This window comes from Athene cunicularia (assembly GCF_003259725.1).
Source record: "Athene cunicularia isolate RWA chromosome Z unlocalized genomic scaffold, athCun1 chrZ_part3, whole genome shotgun sequence".
NCBI classification, from domain to species: Eukaryota; Metazoa; Chordata; class Aves; order Strigiformes; family Strigidae; genus Athene; species Athene cunicularia.
In genome coordinates, this window is record NW_020799144.1 from 15,504,762 (window position 1) to 15,529,604 (window position 24,843).

Consider the following 24,843-nt stretch of genomic DNA (forward strand, 5'->3'; position numbering starts at 1 on the left):
AAAATAAAATTAATCATATTTATCCAGCCTAGAGACAGGTGTCTCACAGGGACACGGTGCATCCGCCAAAAGAGATTACAGAACTTTCTGGAAGATGCTCGTCATAGAGGAAGGGAGCACGCATGTTTTATTACAGGTAAACAATCAGAACAAAGTCAATTGGAAATAATTAAAAAAATAACAGGTCTGTGACCACAGTGCTCCAACCCACACTAGGTCTCTTCTTCCGTATGTAAGAGGAATTGGAGAGGAGGCAGCAGCACGACAGGGCAGTGCTGCCTGAAACTGATAAACCAATGCTCCCTGCTCATAGCCCATTTTTAATTTTTAAGAAGGAAATCAATGAGTGCAGATAAAACGCAGAGGGCTGTAATCCCCTGGAGTGATCTTGTCACAACATGTGTTACTGCAGTTCTACACTTTTACCTTTGCACTTTGTTGTATGTAGCAGAGCAACATAATTAACCACTGGTAGGTAGTGTTTACGTTAGTTCTCAAAAGGTTAAGAAGCTGATTATAGCTAAAATCAGCTTTGCCTGGGGCTTTAGTGGCTCTGTGTAATCAAATTAGACAAGCAGGGCACAGTGTCACCTAACACAAACCAGTAGCACTTTCTTCTCTCTTTTGACCTTTTTCATTAGATGAGCAAGCCAGGTTTTAGCTTATTCCAAACATTTTGAACAGATTAGTCCCCAATAAACTCAGTGATAAGCCAGGCGTTCCTCCACATCATTTTCATGAGCAACTCGGCGAGACTGCACTCAAGAGGTTCTTCAGGAACAGCGTCAACTTTGCTCTCCCTCAAAATAACCTCTTGGTTTAATTATTATGTCTTTTTCTGGGGGGTGGAGAAGGTTTCAAAAGGTGAGTGGAGACAGCTTCAAACCCCAAAATACCTTTAGCCGCTGTCTTTGCCTTGGACGCGTTATCATTTTGATTCTAGGGCTGCAGAATGGTCCCTCCAATCCAACAGCAAACAGACAAGTTCATAAACACGGTGGGTAAGGCATTAGCATTTCTAAGAAACGGCGGGTAACCCGCTCAGCAGAGTTGCAGCTCGCCCTCTCTACGCAGCCACGCGACTCTTTGAAGAAAGCAAGGTGAATGGTATAATGGAGGTGTTTAAGGAGGTTTAATAATGTAGAGAGAGGAGCAAGCCAGCCCCACATCAGAAGAACGCTTTCCGCGCGGCCGTACCGTAACTAAATGTAAACGCAGGCTGCAGCGCCGGTGGCTTCCATCATCTTGGTATTTTTTGAACATAAAGGGAACAAAAGATTAAACAAGAATACAGGAAGAAACGTAACGGCAAATGGAGATTAAAACCTGCAAGTTAAGGAATGTGCTACGCCTTCCTGAATTTTCTGCGCTGATCTAAAAACCAGCGGCTCACTACGTCCATTGAATCTTCCCATATCTGATCCTTAACTTCAACTCCAGCTCTGCCTGCGTACGTACTGCGGCCAACTTACAGAGACTTTACGTCGGGAAAACAAGCAAGCACATGAAACAACAGCTTCTACAGCTGATTGGTGCTTATTTATTTACAGCCAATAAAATCAAAACTTGTTATTTTAATTGATTAAGTCATAAATAAAGAGTTACAGAAGTCAAGCCTCCGTACTTGCACAGTCCGATGATTCCTGCTAATCCAGCAGTACTTAACAAATTCACATGTGGTTGGGCTGCCTTGCCATAGCTGTAGATCACATTTCTATGCTGCAAGCTGTGCAAAAAAATCAATATGCCAAGTTTAACATAAGGACAGGAAACATGATGTCCTCCTATATTTCCAGTGAACTTCAAATGACTCGGCTGTTCCTAGTCTGCACAGTTTACTTCAGAGAAATGCATTCTTTAAGAAGAAAAACGAACTATCGTGCAGTGAGGTGTATAAATGAACTGGTGGAGTCAGACCTGACTCTTCAAAAACAATTTTTTTCAAATAACCTGACAGTTTGATTGCATCATCAGCCAGTCAGGAAGCTCCCCTCTCCTCCTTTACATATTTGAAGGCAAAGGCACGTTCTTCAGACAGAGCATACACTAAAAACATACATATTTTAGATTTACCAGTAAGTTCTCGTACTCTTTTTTTTCATCCACCAACTCTTTAGAAGACAATACTCCCTTTTTTTCCCAACTGTCTGTGCTACGCTGTAATCAATTTATTTACAGCCAGTGGCAACCACCGTCCACGCAAAACACCCCATTAGCTGCCTCCGCATTTCTGTGTGGCAGATGTGCCACACTTTTCCTGCAGAAGCACACGATTTGGGGGTGGCTGTGAGGATGAGACACCCCAATGGAGCAGGGGTGGCCACGGCACCAGCACCCTGAAGGGCCAACTCTGCCACCCTAGCCCGGCCAGGGGGGGCTGTTTGTAAAGAAAAAAAATAAAGAAGGGCAGAAAAAAAAAACCCCAAAAGATTGGCTTTAAACACTCGCAAAGGCGTTTTCAAAATATAAGACTATGCAGGGAAGCAGAGAAATTCTCTTTAACGTACGATTGGCTCTTTCAGTGGTAATTTCTCTTCATTGCAATGAGTGGCTGTAAATGGATTAATGGCATTTAGCTCTAGAGAGAATGTCATTGATCTGTACCGAACATATAAACTGTTATATAAAACACACTCAAAGACCCACACTTGTTCCTAACTTTCTATTAATATGTCATTTGCAAGACAAATTTTATTCAGAGATTAATGTACCATTTTAAAAACCCTACGCATAAAACCCCCAATCAGAAAATAACAATGTAACAATTTTAAGTGTTGAACAATATTAATACTGCAATAAATTACAATTTCGGTACATTTTAGCCTTCCTATATGAGTGCAGAGAGTGTAGCACAGCCCTACAGCGCTAAAAATGAGTTGTTCCAAAATATCAAATACCTGAGCTTTGCTTCTACGGCCTCTCCCACTAATGCAAAAGAATCAATAAATGGTGATGGCCCCCCAATGCTGACACACCGTTTTGAGGTGCGTGGAGGATGCGGATCATCACCACAGCACAGGGGTGGGAACTCATTTCAGGACATGTGAAGACACCCTGGAGTCCCAGAGCAGCTCTGCTTGCGCCAAGCCAGAGGTAACATCCAGACCTAAACAACGGCCTCTACAGCTTGCTGACCTCATTCAGGGGCTTTTACACAGGGGTAACACTTGATCAGAAAACTTACCCAAAGCAGATGCTTCGTTAGAGCCAGCCAAATGAGACTGTGCATATGTAAATCACCGTTGAGTCTGAACTAAATCTTTAATGTCTTAATGCCTCCATTTGCTTTTTTTCCTTGACTTTGACATCCCTTCAGTGTGAACAGCTATATTTAATTTACAGGGTTTTTTTGGTGGTTTTTTTCTCTTTTTTTTTTTTTTTTTTTTTTTTTTTTTTTTTTTTTTTCCTCCCCAAAATCAGAAGGCAGGAAGTAGATGGGTGTAACTTAAAGAGGCAGCTGAGATGAGTTGCTGGCAGGGTGAAGTGGTAGGTTTTAGTAATAGCTGGAAGCCGTAAGTGGTTCTAAGCTTTGAAGTCAGTGCAGCTTTGATGTGCTACTCCCATAGTTAATCGCAAGATAGTCTTGAAAGAAAAAGATTTCCCAAATACCATCCAAGTGTCGTTGCTTGTGAAATCCTTGTATGATTTTTTTTTTTTCCCCTGTTGAACTTTAAATCTAATGTTGGGCTGCTCTCACTCCCTCTCGGTCGCTCTGGCTCCCTTTTAAAGTGTTTTAATCGGTTAAAAGGATAATTAAACCCATGCTTGGTTTGTTGTGGGCAAGTAGCTTGCTGCGTGTTACCTTCCTTTGCTGAATCGATTTTTGAAGGTTTTTCTCCCCAGATCTGAGGTGCTCAGACATTGGGAGGGACCACAGGGCAGGATGCTGGAGCAGTGGAGGGTGGAAGCCAGAGAGCATCCCCGCCAGATGGGTCCATCCGCCTTCCCCCACCCCAGAAACAGCCTCGGCTCTCCCAAGACAAAGTATCCATGAAGGAGGGAAGAGAAGGAAACCCTCCCCTCTGCTCCCTCCATCGCTTTGGGACCGGCACCATCAAGGAGAAGCAACTGCCCAATGCCTGGGAAAGAGGCAGTGTGTTTCAGTGCTTCGCTGTTGAAACCCACTCATGTACTTTGGGATTGATGGAAGAGATGCCATGCTGAAGTCTGAGGGGGAGAAAAATTCCCCCAAACCATCAGGGACAGGAAAGTTTCCTTGACGGGTGTTTGTCTCCCATACCGAAACACCACAGAGGAGTATCTACTGATTTTTCCCACAGTATAAATTGTCCTTAAATTGCACGCTTAACCTGTAAGAGCATTCAAGTTTACTGAAAATATAAACAAAGCTATCCTTGGGCAGTTAGATTTAAGAAAGCCCGGTATTTAGAATATTTTGAAAACGGCTGTACAATGCCCAATTTATTATAATAGCTAGATCTTAAACCCGAGCCTAATCTATGTGTCAAATGTCATCCACAAACCACATGCTGAAGCACAGCAAATCAACCATTTCTGACGAGTCCGAAGCTAGCAGGGCCAGAGCATTAAAGCAATTTAAACCACAGTCTTTATTCCACATCAAAAAGCTGTTTACCTGGGCACACGCATCAGAAGAGAAAAGGGAGACGCTGATCACAAAGACCCACGCTTGTATAAATGGACAGAAATAAAGAAAATGGCATGTGACCGGCAAATTACAGGAGAGCAACACATCAAGGTTAGAGGTCACTGGAGATTTCAACAAATCTCAGAAGATATGGCAACAGATTAAGGAGGGCATAGACAGTCCTCCAACCTTAACCTGTTAAGACCTTTGGAGTCTTGTGGTGACCTCTCTCCTGCTCTTTCCTATTAGTTGTTAGTTACACTAATTACAGCCTAATAGTGCGCTGGAGCCAGACGGTTTTTCTGCAGCCATCTAGAGGAGGAGTACGTGTGAAATGGCCAAATCCTGCCCTGCACAACCTGCAAGATGTTCTGCATCATCAGAAAGATGGTGCAGTCTTTACCGGGGTAAGCCACAAGCTGAATAAGCCAAAGCCCAAACTCAGGTTTGTCTAAGTGGGGTCTGACAGCAACACTGAAACAAATTTAGTTCCAAAATCTGTTTTAATGTGCACTGGCATAATGATAACCAACGGAAGGATGTAAAGTGCAACTCCTCATAAATACTGCATATCCAGCACTGAAATCAAAGAAGTAACTTGCTGTTGCTGCCAGTGAACTTGAGTGAGGGAGTGTGGGATTAGATGTGGAGTCTATTTGCATCGATTTTGCATCAATATCCATATTAATGCTAACACAATATTGTATCATATTTGGGGACAGCACTCAGCTCACAGAGTCTTACTGGCGGAGGAAATATCACTTGCAAAGCTTCAGTAAAACATTTAGTAGCTTTAAACAAAGTCAGGCACTAAATCAGAAGGAAAGTTTAGAAAGAGAGATGCAGTGCAGAAAAAAACCCTACCAGATTTAACAAAATGTACAACAAAAGAGCCTGCGCGTGGAAAGAATAACTATTCAAAATCAATTTCTATTTCCTCATCGATACGAAGAATCATTTTTACATGGCTGATAAAAGCTCTTGGATGATGACAGATCAATCCACCTGTGACTGCTGGTACCTCTGTTACCAAGATCACGTCATTCATCTGTGGGTGCAAACTACAAGCTGTGAATACGCTACTAAAGCCATACAAATAAAAATGTAGCTCCAGCGAAGACACAAACGAGCAGAAACCAGGACTTTCCTGCATCAACAAGTAGCAGAGCTCTCAGAAAGCAGAATGAGAATCTGACAGCAAGTGATAAAAACGCTCATCCTTCTATTTTATCTGGAACTTCTGAACTATTAATAAAACATAAGCTTTACGACCCACATGCAAACCAACAGGAAAGATCCTCACTTCTCTACCGAGCTGCTCTGGAACAAAGACACAAGGACGTGGGGCGATTTGGGAACTGATCTTCCCAAGCTTACGCCTGTGCACCTTCTCCTGACGTCGCACAACACGATGGATTCCCAGTGGCATCCGTTTCCCAGTCCAACCATGCTTCCCACAGGCTGGGTATACCAGTATTAATGCACAATTTGCCTCTAATCTCCTCGGTTTAAGGCATGGTCTTGCTTGGTTGGCTCAGTGAGAGCAGTCCACTGTGTTCAGCTGGTGGGAAAGGCCGCTGCAGTTTGGTGCCATCTCCTATGGATGTTTGTGGTTCCTCTTCACTTTGTCCTCGCCTGGAGACAACGAGCATGAAAACTGATCTCTTGGATCTTTTTCTGTCTGTCACTGGGTCGTCCTCTCTTTAGCGTACAAAAAAATCCTACTGTTAGCTTAAGCAAACATCTTGCCTCTCCTCCTGTGCAGCTCCTCCATCCCATGATCTCCTCCTTCAAAAAACGCATGGCATTTGCAAGGCTTTGGGAAAAACAATCAACTAGCACAGACCAGCTGATTAAAGTCATGGAGACTATCAATGTCTTGAGTCCTGATGCTGCGGCGTGCAAGCAATGAAAGTTGTTCCTTGAAAAAAAAAACCCAAGCAGGAATCACCCTTTTTCAGGATGGATGAGAAAAGGAGAGCCTTCACCTATATGACAGCGCGGTGGTCAGACCCCTGACAGAAGCAACAACTAACTTCAGCTTCTATTTCAGTGGAAGGGCTCTCAAGCCAACACCTCAAAGGAGGGTGACCAAATGGCCACCAACAGCTCCGGGTCCCTCCTGTGCTCTTTCAGTTCCCCATCCCCTAAGGCTGCACCCCCTCCTCCGCACAGGCAGGCAGATCTTCATGGGAAGCTGAACACTCTCCTGGAGGACAGGAGATGTGTGTGCTCCAAGAACTACAGAGAGCATCGTATCAGACAAAGCATGACGCAAACGTCTAATAAGTTTCATTGAGGGCTACTAAAAGAAGGAAAATAAACACTCTTAAAAACCCGTCATTAGTTCCCACTCAGCATTTAGCTTAGAACAGTGGTCTGCAGGGACAACAGGACTGACGTGAGACCCACCAGAACCACTGGGAATCCTTAGTGGTGGCTGAATCAGATCCCCAGCTGCCAAGTGAAACTTGCAATTTTCATAAGCTGTGCTGAATTTGCAAGCTGTACCTAATGTACAAGTCTAAGTTCTGCAATCAGTTGCAGGGAACTGTCAGAATCTTAAACATCCAGAGCACTCCTGACACAAAGCGAATTCTATCTTGCACTATTATCAGCACCCAGTACTGCATTAGGAAATCTTCAGCCATCATCTTACATGTGTTTGATTTTACGGGATTTTTTTTTTTGTGTTGAAAAGGGAATAGATTTCATGTGAATGGACCAAGCTGTGTAAGCAGATGTCTAGACCTCTGCCCCCAAACAACAAACATTTTACTCAGAGTAATGACAAGCCCTTGAAGTTCATCTACCCTAAGTGATGCCCACTCCTGGTGCACAAGTGTTTTGGGATTTTGTTTCCATTCCCCGTGTGCGGACCTTCAGGCAGGGCTGGGATGGTCCCTTTCACACCAAGCACGAGCGTTCCAATATGCAGGAGAAGCCCTTCTGGTTTAACAATCAGTTCAGTGTGAAGTTTAAACTCTGATGTAATACCACCGACCATCTGAAGGCAAAGATGGAAACAAAATATAACCTGTCTTGCCTAGCACCTTGCTGGTGCACAGGTGTAAACTGCCCCTGGGACTCAAATGGATCCTCACGTGAGTGTCTGAGAGACGAAAATTTTCTTTCAGATTTGAAATATATGTGGGTTTTATTTATATGTAGTAAAAATCGCATGCATGCATGTTATATTTTACAGCGTATCACTCAAAACGATATATTAACATAAAAATCTCAGATAAGAGTGATAAGAACTTTCATACACAATGCCACACTTGCACGAAGATTAAACTCACAAAAAAGACAACTCCTGCCCTCAAAAGCAATGGCGGGTACTTTAAGAGTGTTTGTTCAAAAGTACATGACTTTTGCTCTCAAACCAACTACGGTATTCCTAGCAGCAATAACAAACATAATCTAAAACCGTTTATTAACCACGTGGATTATTCTCTTAAGCTGATGTAGGTATGTCTTGTAAACCAACCTAAAGTAAAAGGATTAATGTTTGGGGGACTGTCGTATTCCCTTCTTTCACATAAAAATTGGAATATAGTTTAAAAAATATTACTTATTGTATGTGGCTCACTAAATTAAAATATTTATTGGAATACATAATTCATAATATCGAGATATATACTGTAAACAATTATCACATAGAGTCTGTCTTTCATGTCATAACGTAAGAATACAATATGTCTGCTCAGATTAGTCATGTCCTTATCACTATTTGTGTAAACAATCAGCATCTAAACATCGGCAGTTGTTTGCTTTTGCTTTTAGTAAATGGATAACAATCACAATGCATTTAAAACAAGTCACTTAACTGTCCCTGTACATTAACATGACGAGATTAGTTGCTGACACTGGTTAGCAGAAAATGACAAGTCCTCTCAACAGAAAATTGGGCCTTCCAAATATAGTCATGTTCCTTGATAGGAGAAAGTTTAAAGTGCAAATATACTGTGAAAAGGGCCTCTAAAAATGGCATCGCGGAGCTCCATGTTTCTCATCTTTTGGTTATCTCACAGGTTGGGAAACTAATCTTCTCAGCTGAGAGCTAGCTGGAGCAGCCAGAAAACTGTTAAATTAGCAACTTGAGGGCAGGGTGCTAAGAAGGCAAATATGATATAAATTTAACCTCCATGTGTTGCAAATAAATTTAATTTATGTGGCAAAGAAAAAGAAAAGGAATGTTAAAATGAATTCTGTGCCATTGCTAGGAGTTTTTCCAATTCTTGTTTGTTGCCCAACCACCGCCATGAGCAGGAATTTGATATAACTGGCATTACTGACAGCCATTAAGATAATTTCTATGCCTGAAGTATTAAAATGTCTGTTTATTACCTGTTTAGAGCGATTCGAGTGCATAGAAGTGGGGAGGACGTGGTGCTCTAATCTAAAACCACCATTATTTATTCCAACAACACTGATAAATCTGAGCTTGGGTCTTCAGTGCATGTATATTGGCATGCTAAAAAGCCCAGGAGGAGATGCTGGAAGGGACGTTTGTGGCAGACAACCTCGGCAAACAAGAAAATGGTGTAAGTTTATCCCTAAGTTATACCTCTGCAATGCGCGGAGAGCTTTATCACCCTGGAAGGCATCAGCTCAGGAGATGGACGTTGGTGGTCATAAAGATTAAAAGGGTCTAAAAACTACGAATGATGGTTTTCTAACAGGAAAAGGTGTAATGCTTTCCATGATTTTACCGTTTTGGGCAGCGTTGTGATGGATAAAGACAAATGGGTGGCTGTTGGGGGCCAGTGAACCTGACCTGATGGCACTGGGTGGGATTGAAAGGAGAGAAGCCTCAGCCAGCCACCGACATGCTTGGTGCTTCAAAAAGGGTATTTTCTTCAAGGTAGGAAAAAGATTAGCAAGTTTAGTCAAGATGAGGTATTTAAACATAAATGAATGAATGCAATTTTTTAAAAGTTTTTTTTTAAAAAAAGTAGTGCAGAGTGTTAGTCCTCCCGGTCCAGGAAAAAAGTGAGATCAGTCAAAGAATATAAAAAAAGGTGGAAATATCTTGTTACTGGCAAAAGAAGATGATAAGGAAAGCTAAAGTTATCTTTAGGATAACTTTGAGAAATCTTTAGATGTCCTAAAGATATATTTAGGAAAAACAATCTACGGCTGGCAGACTTAGAACGATGAAGAACTTTGTTTTACATACAAGCAATGAATGCAATCCATAGAATCCATTTTCAGATGGAGACGGTGAAACTGTAAATAACAAAGTAGAAGGAAGTATGAAATCGTTCAATATATTTTTCTGTTCTCTATTTGGGAAAAAAAAAAAAAAGCCATATACTTGGATAAAGTACATTCTTTTCCACTGCTTATCAATATGTCCTCCAGGATAATTATTTTTGAATAGGCAGGCTTGCAGAGTTTGTAATCACGAGTCATAAACCAGCTAACTGGCTACTGATGTTCATTTTAAGTAACAACTTAGAAATAGCAGAGAAGTTACAGAAGATGGGAAAAATAAGAATTTCTCAATTTTTTTAATTGGAACTTTTAAAAATGTCGGTCTTCCCCTCTTGCTTTTCTTCCCAAGAAATCCACTATTCTTTAGGGAACACAATCCCAGTTCAAATTTCCGTTGCAAGTCACCTGCTGTAGAAGAGTTATTCTTCTCACCACACTATCCAGCTGGCTGATGTATTTTCCGGAGTAACTCTTGCCCACACAGATGCTCCTGAAGTCGCATTGCATGCACCAAGGATGTTATGCGTCACAGAAACTGGAACTTTGGAAGAGACTGCCCAGTGAGGACGTGTCATCACACGACACAAAGGAAAGAACCATTGGGATGAGCACCTGCCAGGAGGTGATGTCAGAAATTTGCTCTTGCCTTGGGCTGCGGGATGAAGCTGGAACCCCTTTAAGACACACAATGCTGTGATACTGGGAGTCTATCAGTGAAGAATTAAGGTACAAAAGTGTAATTAATTCAAGCCAATGCAACTTACTGGAAAATAAGCCCTAAACCAATAAATTCAGTTTCACTCTTTGATGAATTATCATGTTTAGCTGATAAGGGTTTATATGGAAACAGAGTACACTCAATTTTTTGTCAGGCGTTTGATTTATTCCTCCAGAACATCCTGAGCAGCATGACAAATTATGTTAACTTTGCTAAGATTTTTTAGGAAGTCCTCTGCCTCCCTTTTCTTTCCAGCAACTACTTTTTGCTCTTTCTAGGTTTCCCATGAAACTTCTGGAAGAAAGGCCCTCTCTCAATGCTTCATTACACTGGAGCCACTTTCCCGCTGCAGCTGGCTGGCAGCGACCGCTGCTTTGCTGGCTGTTTGTTTCCAGGCGCTGTGTCTCGCACCTGAGTTGCTCCCCCTTGTCGTTCAAAAGAGACATCAAAAAGTCTTCCTTTTACTAGGTAGATACACCGCTCGTTTCTTCTTCTGTGCTGTAAACAATTATCACAAAACTTGGCGAAACTAAATTACAACTAGAACTTCAAATTAGGCAGGAATTGATCGATGTTTCATAAATTCACGAGGGGACAAATGGCACAACTCTAGGGTTCTTGTTTACTCATGAAAACAGGTGAAAAGTCAATATTATTCAATATTTCTAAGAACTTGATGACTAAGTAATCTGCAAATGTAGTTATCATAGAGAATACGAATAGAGATGTTACAGCTGGAGTGTCCTACAGAAAACAGAACAAGAAAATATAAATGGTAAAGCTTCTGTAAACGGGAAGATGGGCAGAACGGTTATTAGCAAGAAAGATGACAGCCCTTTTTCTCTGTGTTTATCTGTTTGGTGGTTTGGGTTTTTTTGTTGCTGTACTTTTTTTTTTTTTTTCTCTGCAACATTTCATAACGCTACTTTAGAACCAAGATGAAGAGCAGCAGTTCTAGAAAGGGAATTGCTGGACAAGCTCCCCCTAAACTGACTACAGTATGGTGATAAAAGGGTCAAATGTGACTGCTGGCTGATGAAACAGGAGAAAACCAGGTAGTGAGAATGTGAAGTCTGTGTATCGCATTAGTGAGATGCAGACATGTCCGTTTCAAAGGAAAGATGTTGAAAGACTGGAGACGCCACAGAAAAATGTATAAAAGCATTTGAAACCTGGAGAAATTAACTTGCAGTGAGACTTGAAGAACTCAATCTATTCCGTTTCTAAAAAGAAAATTGAGTGTTGACTTGATTCCAGTGCCTAATTCACATGGAGAAAAAGCAAATGTACTAAATGGCTGTTTAACTTAGTAGAAAAAGGCACAGCAAGAACTAATGGCTGGAACCTGAAACCAGACAAAGCCAAACCAGAAATGAGCCACTCCTCTTAGTAGTTTGACAAATTACAAAGGGAAGGAAGCAATGGATTCCCCATCTCTTGAATTCTTCCAGCCAAGGCTGAATGACTTTATGGAAGACACATTTTAACTAAATGCGAGTTTCACATTTCAGCATAACATCTGGTCAAAAGTAAAAGACCTATATATAGAAGTGGAGTATAAGTGATCTAAATGTCCTTCCAGGCCTAAACTATGTACATTTGTGAAAAAAAAAAATAAATCAAAAATTGTCAACTGAAAGTGAACCTTTTGAAAAATTCTACTAAATCCAAATCCAAATTTGGATTCTAACAGAAAATGCAAGCTGAAATGTAAATGATCTTTTGGATGTTACGTAAACGCAAATATAAATTCTGCTACTGAATTCTGGATCACATCTCTCAGCGAACACCTCCTTAGAGGTCATGATCTCTAGCAGAAATGCAGCTTTTACAATTACACTGATGTACCAGATCCCATCTCTACAGATGTTCTGGCTTCACAGGAGTACTGAGGATGGAACACAGAAAATACTTTTAAAAATGACTAGCAGTAACATGGATGCAGCTTGGAATACAAAGATAACACTGAAGCTCAATCCCACAAAGTACTTAACGAAAAAATATCGAGACCCATGTAAAGAGTTTCACTGTGGCTGGACTGGAGCCTGCAGGTATCTCAGAGGAGATGAAGACTATAACCTTCTCTTCCACCCTATGGAAGACACCATTTAACCATGGTTTTACCCACCAGGTCAGCAAGGAGCAAGGTCTACTGTCGGATGTAACGTTGCCGATGTGCACTGAGAGTCTGGGAAGGCATCGGGTGTAAAAAAGGTGGTGATGAGGCACCACGTAAGGAAAGCTTTTGCTGCCGTCACAAAAAGCGAGAGGAGGTGGAAAAATACGTGTTTCTGCTCAGGCATATTCTGACATGTGCTGGAGGAAAAAGTCAGTTTGAGTCCCACCCTCACAGCATCACAGACTCATAGGATCATTTAGGTTGGAAAAGACCTTTAAGATCATTGAACCCAACCGTTAACCCAACACTGTCAAGCCTACCACTAAGCCCTGTCCCTGAGCACCACGTCTACACGTCTTTTGCACACCCCCAGGGCTGGTGACTCCACCACTCCCCTGGGCAGCCTGTTCCAACGCCTGACAACATTTTTGGTGTAGACATTTTTCCTAATATCCCACCTGAACCTTCCCTGGTGCAACTTGAGGCCATTTCCTCTTGTCCTATCGCTTGTTACTTGGCTCAAGAGACTCATCCCCCCTCTCTGCCCCCTCCTGTCAGGGAGTTGCAGAGGGCCAGGAGGTCTCCCCTCAGCGTCCTCTTCTCCAGACTGAACCCCCCCAGTTCCCCCAGCCGCTCCCCAGCAGACCTGTGCTCCAGACCCTGGCCCAGCTCCGTTGCCCTTCTTGTTCTAGTTTTCCCCTTTCACCACACAAAACTAATGCAGGCTGAACTAATACTAGATTGGCTTTTTAGCAATAACTTAATTATGCTTGACACAGTCTCTTTAGAAGTGTCAGTCTAAACTGTCACTTGGAAATCCGATGTAAAGTTGTATCTGCCTATTCAAAACTTGAATGTGTTCGCTACTTGTTGTGCTGCCGCTTTGCCTGTAAGTGCTGTAAGAAGCCAAGGCATAACTATTTTAACAACACGACCATGTTAAAAACTGGCTTAATCAGGGGCTGTTCTCGCATCTGGCATCTGCATGGGCTGAGAAGAAGCACAAGCACGGAACAAAAAGTCCCTGAACTCAAGAGCCTGCACTCACCCATTAGAGCATGACTTCAGCCAACAGGTAGGCAGATACGGATATGCAAAGCACTAATGAGATAGCATTAAGTAGTGTCGGAAGCAATGGTCACAGCAGTCTAACCGTTGTCAAACACTCTGTAGGAAATATCTGGCTGTCATAATTTACATTATTCATTATCACCACAATCAAAGACAGCCTCAGGGACTCTGAGCCGAGCATATATATCACTAACTAGATCACTGCACTCTAAAAAAATGCAATGTTAAAGAGGTATGTTTGAGTACAGGAATAATTTTTGATTAAATAGTTTCTCTAATGTCAGTACTGCCTCAAATATATGCAACTATTTTGTAGGACTATGCAGAACTATACGTAACTACCTTGTAGAACGGTACAAGACTATGAGCATATTGCCCTAAGAATAACAGTACTGGTGGTGTATCGAACATCTAGCTGGTCATATAAAAAGTGATAAAAATGCATTATAAAAAAATCGGAATTCTTACAAAATCAAGCTCTCTGGCTGCAGCAACACCTGGTAATTCAAGTCAGCACGCTCAAATTCGCATTTTCATATTCACTTTTGAGGCTTTGGTGTTCCAGAACAGAATCTGCAATATTGTTCAACAGGTCTTTACGGATTTTGTCCTTTCCGAAGCACTGTAAAGCCAAGCTGCTCAAAACACAGCGTCGGAGCTCACATCCAGCTAGGCACTGTACATGAAACAAAAAGCTGCCTGCAACACCTGAGGCTGAGCAGGAGACTAAAAGCAGAGCGCCTTTGAAGAATCAGGAGTGGGGAAAAAGCTACTTACTTCCACGCTAAGAAGACATTAGTTAAAGCCAGACTTAGTGCAGCAACCGCCAGAGCTGCGGCTAAGACAGGTCGATGCTTCAAAGTTCCCGTAACCGTTTCCAGTCCCCGACGGACAACGAACAGCGGCAGAACTGGAAGTGCAGGACCAACGTGGGGATGCCCACACAGGGCTACGGAGCAACGTTCTCACTGTAGATTCCGGCATTCCTCCATCTGTGCTATTAACGTCGCAAATACTTTAAGACAAATTAATATGCAGCTAAACACAGGAGCCTGTCACCTTGACAAAACGCTGCAGCTTTTAATCTTTTCTCCGAAGTGCAAGGCTTTTATTGACAGAACTACATGCACGTGAAGACATAAAATGCAAAGAGGTTTACAGTAAACACTGATTACTGTAATCTTAATCTCCATGAATGACTAGTCAATGCAGAAATACCCTTTTTAGCAAACTGGGTAAATTGCCTAATCTGCTTTCATGGTAAAAGGTGTGTGGTTTTGTACTTACTTCTTGTATTGCTGGAGTTATTGGGCACCTACCCCCGGTCACAGAATACTAATGTCAGAAAACAGCCCAGAACGATCTTCACAAAATCAGTTAAAGAGTGAGAAACGGGAAGCACTGGTAAACTGGGCTAAAATCCATAAATGAGGTGAACCGGGATTGTCTCAGCGCTTAATACAGTTCATATTTTTTTTTTTTCTGCCTTGTTTGGTATAAGCATGATATATACATGTATGAGTAGAAGCCTAGTGTGGTGCAAATCCAGCTGAGGACAAAAAAGCAGGAAGAAATAAGTTGGTCCTTCCCTATGGCTGTCACGAGCCTCACTCATGCAATTACCTCTGTGCACAGAGCCTGCAGTGTTGCGGAGCCCATTTAACCTCACTGGAGATCCTCCTGTTTGAACCCCAGGATCTGCTCAGCATGGGGTTCATCTGCAGCTAGACGAGGCTTTTCTACGGAAATACACAACTGAACTCTGAAAACAGCGGGCAGAAGTCACCTGTTGGCAAAGCCAACGAAAACTACCACCTCTGTAATCTAACGGGTAATTCGTGGTTTCCCTGGTATCAACACAAGCTTTGCAACGAGGGCTTTATCTGATGAATCGGTGCAAGTGTGCGCCGGGGCTGGGCTGCACGCCTGCTCTTCCAGGGAAAGGCTGGCTGTGCAAGTGATGCGCTCACTTTTCTCGGATCAGTGCTTTTAAGCAGATCTAACAGTCCAGAATAACTTTACTTAAATTTACTGTAGCCCCATGGAAGGATTATGGATGCTATTCTATTACTTAGCACAAAGCAGCGGTCTCGAGGGGACTGTTTAGTACCATATTCTTGTCTTGATATTAAATCAAGCTATGCCAAGGACTCAAAACCAGCAGGTAACAAGCTTTTCCCTGTTTTTCAGTGAGCTCTGCAGAATCTCATCTTTCATTTGTTTTGAACTGCAAGTCTCTTATGTGCATACAGAAAAATCTCTAAAAAAAAACCCTGACCCCAAAGCCTTGAAGTATGTAATGTGTGTTTAACACAGGCAGGAATGTTTTTGGCTCTGTTTTTACCAAGAGGCTCAGTGGACGACAACCCTGCTCCTTCTTGGGACAAGCTCCATCAGAGACAACCACCAGCCTCGCTTCCCCTCTCCCAGTTAAAAGGATTTGAAAAGGCAAAGCGGGACAACAACCACTTTCCGCATCTCCGCGCAGCCTTTTGGCGCTGGCACGTGCAAAGCTGTCTGTCTTACCTGAGTCTGGACATCTAACACCAACCCCACTCCATACTCACTCACGTACGGACTTAAACCCTGCACAACCACCTGGTGCACCGCAGGGCTACAGCATGGGGTTTTTTAGGGCAAGAGTACCAATAAAAACCCCACAACCTTGTGTGAGTATTAACTACCCTGACCACAGCTTCTTTACTGACATGCAGTGGAGCTTACGGAAGGCTGGACAGTCCTTGACAGCCGGCTCCAGGTGGCCCTGCTTGAGCAGGAGTCGGACCAGATGACCTCCAGAGACCCCTTCACACCCCAACCATTCCGCCCTTCTATTTTATTTATTTGTAAAAAAAAACCCAACCAAACACCTGCAGTAGCTTGTTAGAAAAAAATATTCACGATCTTTTCTGAATTCAAACAATTAAACGAAAAAAAGTTGTGCCAGGCTTAAAATGAAATTAAATGTTTTATATACCATACAGAGCCAAGCTTGATGTTTGATACCAGAAGTGCTACTTGAGGACTCACTCAGAATACTGCTGAGAGCACCAGCAGCATGGGTCATACCTGTCCCTCAAAATTAAGAGTTTGTTTTTCTTCCGCCAGCCTGAGATCACTCCATTCAGCTACATGAATTAATTCTTGCACTTTTCTTTTATTACAGAGGCATATATTCAAGTCTAGGCTCTTCTGTGAATAGAGCTTTTCTTGATTACTGTCAACGTTTCATTCCATTGTGTCATCTTGTTTGTCTTTTGATGTTATAATTTCCTTATTTTACAATGTTTTAACTACACTGGCTGCAACTGTTAAAAGAATAACTAGTGATTTGGGGGGTCAACTAGAAAGGCTTTAGGAGGATTTGATTAGGCAATTCATTTTACTAATGTTACAATAACTTCTTTTTATTTGATTATGTAAATGAGTGTTGGTGCATATCCACTTCCACAAAATACCGCAAAGTTTACTCTCCTAAATAAAAGGCTTTCACTGGCAGAAACATATGAGTCAAGGAATGTAACTTATGCAAACAATAAGGTGCTCCCCATGAGCCACCCCAAAATATTTTTATGCAGGAAAACAGAGGGCATGTTTACCTGGCAAAATTTACCACAGTGCCTTTCGTGGGGTAACGGTCAGGCCACTATCCCGAAACCAACGTAATTTAATTCCTGAGCAGCAAGAGATGGCCGCCGATCCATGGATCTCCTTTCTCCCACCCTCTCTTCCAGCTATTCCCACCCAGCAGCTGCTTCAGCGGGATGGGTTCCCAAGGGCTCCAGAACTAGGTGGAATGCTGTAAGGTCTTAGAAACATTACATGAACTACAACTATGGCTGTGGTAACATGATACAACCCGTCATCAGAACGTTTATCCCACTGTCTGCGTCAAATTACGTGTTGACCTCTAAACTCTGAACCAGTAAGACTCCCAGCCCCACTTCATTTTACGTGACCATTTTTTATGTACAGACTGCTTTTAAAGTCTTCACCTTTCTCCAGCCTGTGTTGGGTTATGTCTTAGATAGGAAATGGATCCATCTCCTCTGAGACAGAAGGGAGGTCTTCTGGTTTGGCTCCATTAGGAAAGTGGATTAAGACTGAGGCAGAAGATGACCTGAGGTCTAACAGAGGTCCTTAATGAGGGATGAAAGTGAAGAGGGTAGGAGACAGTTTTTTTAACAGAAGACTGGCAGAGGGTTCCTCCGGGCCAACAAGGTGACAGTGCCACAGCTGAGTTCCTTGTGCAGTGCTCCAAAGCTGGAAACCGGAGAGGGCTGTGAGCCAGAGGAAGAGCAGAGGGCGATGATGCTGGACAAGCCCGCCTGGTGTAAGACAGATGACAGAGGGAGAGTGGTGGACTCTTCTGTGACATGGAAGAATGCCTTGTTCTTGTTGGAAAAGCACGTGAAGGGTAACAGTGTTGGACAGATAACCGCAACGGGAGCTCCAGGTCTGACGGAAGATGTCTGAGCTGGGAGATACGTCTCTCAACACTATGGGAGGCTTTTTAGGATGACATATGCCACACAGTACAACTGTATTAAACAGGAAATTTTAGAGGGCAATCCCTCTGGTGTGAGGATAACCTGTTGCAGGAAGATAGTAAACTATGAATTAGCATGCAACCAAATCCTTGAGAGGTGGAGGAAAGACCATGGACACGGGACCCTCGCAGCACCCCACCTCCTGCCATGAGGAGAGAGAATGGGTTCACTATGGCTTTACTTCTTCTGTGTTGCTGCTGTTCTCACGCCCACAACATTTAATTATTAAAGTGCATTCATTCCTTTTTGTAACTGGGTAAGACAGAATGAATTACAGCAAACAATTTAATTACTTAATAATGCTCTAATCAAAAGCTTTAGAACCCTATCTCGAAATACAAGTTGTCTTTCCAGTTTGATGGCCATTTATTTCTCTCTAGTGATTTTTAAGGGAAATGCAAGCAAGGGACTGTGACATAATCCAAAGCAGGCACTGCTCACAAACAAGCCGGGGGCTGCCTGTAAATCCCAAGATGCTGAAAGGCTGAATATCAGACCATTTCTGGAAAAGGCCAGATCACGAGATGTGACCAAGAGGCAGTTATTCCTGAATTTATTCCTCAGTGCAAACACAGATAAAAGATGGGGTTCCAAGCAGAAAAGTGAACCTTCCTTCTTGCAGAAGGCTTGTTTTTTTTTTAAAAAAAAATCTCCCCTCGTTGCTCTGATTGATCTCAGTCATTCATTGAAATACCAAGGGCAATGCTGCCAGTATTTGAGTGTGGGCTATTTCAGTACTGCAATTCTCAGGAACTGAGTGAAATGAAATACCTCACATTAAATACTAATGCTTCTACATCTAGTAGCATTTCATAAATTTATTACAGATTACCCTAATGCAGGTTTATGCTATTGCTCATATAAACACACTGTAAGAATTATTCACTTGTTCCTCTCTAAATGTCTTACAGTTGTCCGTAAGACATGAATACGAGAAATATAAATAAAAACATGTGAGCAAATTGATAAATTCAGCAGTAGTCACATAAAGCTACACTGTTTTAAACTGTCCTTATATTACAAAGAACCAACCTGGAAATAGTTAGCTTCCATTTAAATCACTGCCCACAATCTCTGACGAGAACTTCTAAAACATCAGTGATCTCTGCCTCGTGGCATTGTATGTACGCATGAAATACTAATAGCCAACGCTTTCAACTTCCACTGGCTGAAATCCTACCCCACTTAAATTAACTCTTCTGCCAAAGAATGCTGTGTAGCTGGGAGTTCATTAAGTGGAGTATAAACATTATGCCTACTACGGCCCATCCTTGAAAGAAATGTAAAATTAAGACTTATTCCCATCCCTATTAAAGCATCAGTCTGTTTTTTAAAGAAGACTTTTACAGAATACCTTTTACATTATTTACACGGGATGAATACCGAGAAGAGAAGCTCAGATGGAGGATTTTCAGTGCTGGAAAGTGTACCGCAAATACTGACTGGTTCTACCTAAGCCCCTGCTCACCTGACTGAAATGACCTCTACAACACGCACCCTTCCACAACAGCAACACAGACGTCAGAGATTGGAAGTTAATCCTGTTTTAAAGAATTCCACTCCTGAACAATGCTTTTCTTTCAATCCGCAGTACTCTCCCCTGAAGGAGCAAAAAGTTGGTAAACGAATGTTGAATTTATGAAAATTTTAGTAATATATCGTTTCCCTAAGCACTAAAGAGCAATGTCAACGCTACTGCACTGCGTCTGTACAGAGCTGATGATCTGCACGGTTAGATCCCAACCCACAGCAGAAATGTGATTACAGGTCTCTGGTTGTTGTGAGCTCTCAAACAAACTACTGCTGAAATTTTCCAAGACTTAAAAAAACATCCTGCAGTAAACTAAATTTCATCTGCAAGGTTAGGTCTCATTAACAACCCCACAAATCCAGACAGATATGAATCTCCAACTTGTCAAACGAATAACTGCGTCTCACAGAGCAAGGTCAAACACTGTTCCCGCTTTTAAATTAATATTGTATAGGCTGTGTCTTCCTTTGAACCCGATTTTATATTCTACAGAAATACGCTACCTATGGCTTTTAGGAAATCTGATAATCAAACATGAAAGTTCAGTAACAGCTTTATGTATTTTAGATTACTTTCCTACAGAGATTGGAGATTTCCCTGTTACATTGACAACTACGTCTACTCTCTGGAATTACTGCACATTAACAAAAGTCTCTGTGTATTATTTCATGTGCTCCTTAAGACTTACGATTCATTAATGAAAACGCATGGCTGAGTATTTCCAAAACAACGGAAATCTCACGTCAACATTCTTGGATGCTGTAAATAATTTGCTATGTAAACTAGATTTATGCTGATCAGGGTTCAGGAAAGTGTCTTATTTCATGTAGCCGTACCTTTCGTTAATGTACGTCTTTAATACTCTCTTGCCTACATACTTTTAGATATTTAATCAAGGATCTGCGATGAATTTCCCAGTTTTCATCATCTCCATTATTTTTCTTAAGCTCCTACCTACAATGTCACCAACTGCTTAAAGCCAAAGAGAGAAGACTAGAAAAATATGAGCTACAAGTAGACAAGAGAACTTAAATCCCACATAGAGACCAAAAAAAAAAAAAAAAAAAAAAATTAACAGTGGGTTGCATAAAGCAGAAGCAGCCACATGCTTTCAACCACATCTTGCCGTGGAAGGGTTAAAATTAATTCAGAGCCAAATGCATTTGTAAATAAACAATCTGGGCACAAACAGGTGTACTGGCCTGCTGCAAGCAAACGGACGTACCTGCAGAGACGCGGGGGCAGTCCGGCAGCATGGACTCCACCGACGTGTCCAGGGGCTCGGAGCTGGACACCCAGTTACAGCACTTCTGTAAGAGCAGGCAGGCAATTCTGGGGTAAGCCAAAAACTCAGAGCAAAAATAAATACAGACTTTGTAACCAGGGACAACAATCGCATCAAAATAACTCAGACTGATTTACATAGCAGTCCCAACAGGGACGGGAATGTACACTACACTGGCTCATCCACACTAACTGGTGGTGAAATATCGTACTTTCACACTAAATAAGTAAAAAGACCATAATTCGGGAGATTTGTAACGTGCTTAAATAGCATTGTCTTTAAGGGCTACTTCGAGTGCCAGTGGACTTAGGCAGGTGCTTGGACCAACGGGCGCCTGAATCACCCACCACACACGTTTTAAGTTTTTCCCTTCTGTAGTTGCTAAACTGGCGTTGATGTAAACACTGAGCCTGCTCGCTTGCCAAAGTGAAGAAATCAGAAATTTTCAGGGTGTTTGGGTGGAGTACGCTGTGGAAAAAAACGGTTGTGAAATCACTAGACCAACAGATTATAAATGAATGACAGCCATCACTACAGCAGATTAATATTCAAATAATTGGAAATATCGCTGAGATGAATGGCGCATGAACATTTAAAAATGCAAACACTGGTCTTTGGGGAATTATGCTCAGGAAGCGCTCACATTTACCTTTCATTCCTGAACCTCTTAGTAGGATGAATTTACCATGAATTTTTAAAATGTTTTCCTCCAAATGGTAACTATTCAGAGGAGCCTACGAATTAAAGTATTGAACAACATTTTTTAACAAAATATGCTTAAATTACAGCAAAATCTACTGAACTGAAGATTTAATTACAAAGCAACTACATTTTTAACAGGATTGCCAGCTGAACCACAATATCTACATGGCTCCCCTCGTTACAAATCTGAGTTTTCCCTTTCTGAAAACCTGACTAACTTCATTAAGGGAAAAAGGAAAAAAAAAAAAACCAAAAAAAACCCCGCACAACTTTTTGGAAAGACCCAATGAATTTTCAGACAGATTTCTAAAAAATCATCCCATCAATCATGATTGTAAAAATGGACGATGGCTATTCTGGTAAACAAGCATGTATTGTGTATTTGTAGATGCTTGCTGCCCTAGTTGTGCACCATGGAGTCCGTCCTCACTGTGGAAAGATCCTTGACTGGTAGATCAAGTGTCTTATTGTATTTCCTTAATTCATTCTGTCTGGAAGAAGATGTCAGCTGTGTTGCAGTGAGGAGAGAATTTCAAAGGCTTCAGTCCCCACCAATAAAGGGCGAGGAATGGCTTTTGAATAGATTTGTCAAGGCAACCCTACTGTTCTGGGACCAGGGAGAGCAGGAACAACATAAAGGAAGGGTTGCTGTATGAGATTAGAAAGTGAAGTTCACAAAGCATGGCAGATTTTTGTAAGAAACAGTAGATCAATGAAACTATTGAACTCGATGGAAAAAAAAAAAAAAAAAGAAAACAAACACACTACCCAGTAACGTAACTTTTTTAGTACAAAATGGTTAAAATGGAAGTATTTCACAAAGGCTTTAAGGTTTAAAGTAGTAAAGCATTACACATTTTACAATTTGCATGTATAATTTTAATTAACAGCTGAATGTGAAATTGCAAATGTAAGATGGTAGAAATTATAAAAGAAGTAGAATTTTTATGAAGTATTACATTCATTTGAAATAAGTAAAATTAATATTAACTACTGATAGAACACTACATCAGAGAGCTGGAGATAATACAGAAGATTAGCACACAATTAACCAGCTTTTATATACAATGTGACACTTGCCTGTAAGAAATAAGTATTCTCGAAAGCAGTGTCAAGATATGTAAATGGATGATTTGTTTTATCATTCATCACAGCTCCTAATAAATTCAAAAATCATGACTTCTATAGGTACTAAAAATAGGCCACCAATGATACAGGAGAGATAGCTCCAATGAAGAATTACTTTTTTAACAATTCATTCTTTCAATGACAGCAATTAGCCCTACAGACAGGCAGCGATTAGGTGTATATTTTAATTATTATTCATTTTACCAGTAGCCTTAAACCTGATTAAAGTAAGAGATATCCAGGTGATATGCTAGTCTTAATACCACTCAGCCACACTTCACATATGTAAAATTCTTCTTTCTTATAGGAGATTTTCAATGCTAATGTAAGTTATGACACTCCATCCACTTTTTAGGCCATTAATCATTTAACTTATTCTTTAAGATCTACTTTCTGCAAATGAAATTAAAGGTAATGCACTTGTCTTTTTCAGGCTAAATGCTTAAAGAAAAATGGAGTTGTCAGATTCAAATTAGAGGATTTAAAATTTCAGTTTTACTACATAACATATATTTTAAGGTTTTGATTTCCTATAAAGAAAATGGGGATTTTTCTGACAGAGCCTGTAGGGGTTACCATTCTTTATATTTTTAACATTTAAGTCAGAGCTGTCAGGCCGGATCCCAGGTGACTCTCTATTCCCATCAGTCATGGCCTATAAAACTGTAAGGTTAAGTCAGGAATAGGCCGTCTATACACAAAGTTTCACCAAGTCCATGGGAAAAAGTCAAGTCTAACTAGACATCCAGGATGCGACTAGTTTAAATTTGCCACATGCCCCTACTGTTTTAGCATTCTGCAACGGGAAGGTAGAAAACACGGAGATGAGCCTGGCCTGGCGAGGAAGAGACTCATAAACGGAAGGTTAGTTGGTCTCGCTGTAAAAAAATAAGATTTAAAGTCTCAGCACCCCCACACTTAGGTATTAAATGAATGACGGAAGGATGGCATCATCCTTCACCCAAGGGTGGAGCTGGGTGCTCGACGGCCATCAACCAACACCAGATCACCCTGCACCAACTAGCTGTTGGGTCAGTGTAGGGTAGCAAATACTCTTGACTTTTCGTCAGAAAACCTGGGAGCACTTCAGGAGTAATGTTATCTCACAAAACTGCTGGATTTTTTGCCAGTTGTGCGAATCATCATCAAACTGAGTCAACAAAGAGCTCAAAGGGGCTTTTCCACCATCACCGGGTCAAAGCCAGAAGCACTGGGGTGCGCCCAGGACTTTGCTGAGGGTATGGGGCAGCGTGTGGGATGTCTTGGTACATGTCTCTATATTGCTGTGTGGCAGGAACAAACACTGGACTTGATTCTTATTATTTTGATTGCTAACTTTGAAGTTCAGAAATGGCTTTAATCTCGGTTATTTTAGGGGCTGGTATGGGCACACAATTTCCATGGTCCTGCAATGTGCTGTCTTTCACACCCTGAAGAAATAGAAGAGGTCAGCAGATAAAGACATGTTTATAGAGCCATATACAGACGTATATACCCCAAACTCTTTAAAAAAAAAAACCTGGCCTCACCTCTCGCATCCACTCTCGAATAGTTTTCCCAACTTCTTGATGCCACACATTGTGAACAGAGTCTGTCAACGCCACAGCAGTTACCTTATTCTTTACTTCTGCCTCTCGTTGAATCATCTGTTAAAAAATATTGGCTTTAAGTTCTTTCTTTCTATTGAATAGAGTCTGCTTAGTCACAGATAATGATCTTAAATTAAAAAAGAAAGAGCAATACAGGTTCAATACTTGACTTCACTTGTTTTAAAGTTTATATAAATGCTAACAGCTCCAGAAACACAGAAAGACCTAATATTTTTGATAAAAGAAATAATACTAACTTTTAACTGACTGAACTATTCAGTCCTATTATTTTCCATGTGGCTTGACAATTCTAGGATTAAA

The 24,843-nt window shown here is 41.4% G+C and overlaps 1 protein-coding gene across 1 annotated transcript in view; it reads right to left on the reverse strand.

The window, feature by feature from the left end:
* Positions 1 to 24,843, reverse strand: part of FAM172A (family with sequence similarity 172 member A) — a 261,320-nt gene that overhangs the window by 49,788 nt on the left and 186,689 nt on the right. The window contains exons 9-10 of the mRNA XM_026866666.1: positions 24,463 to 24,579; positions 21,044 to 21,128 (exon numbers count right to left, since the gene is read on the reverse strand). Coding sequence (XP_026722467.1) covers positions 21,044 to 21,128; positions 24,463 to 24,579 — 202 coding nt within the window. The remainder of the gene's footprint in view (positions 1 to 21,043; positions 21,129 to 24,462; positions 24,580 to 24,843) is intronic.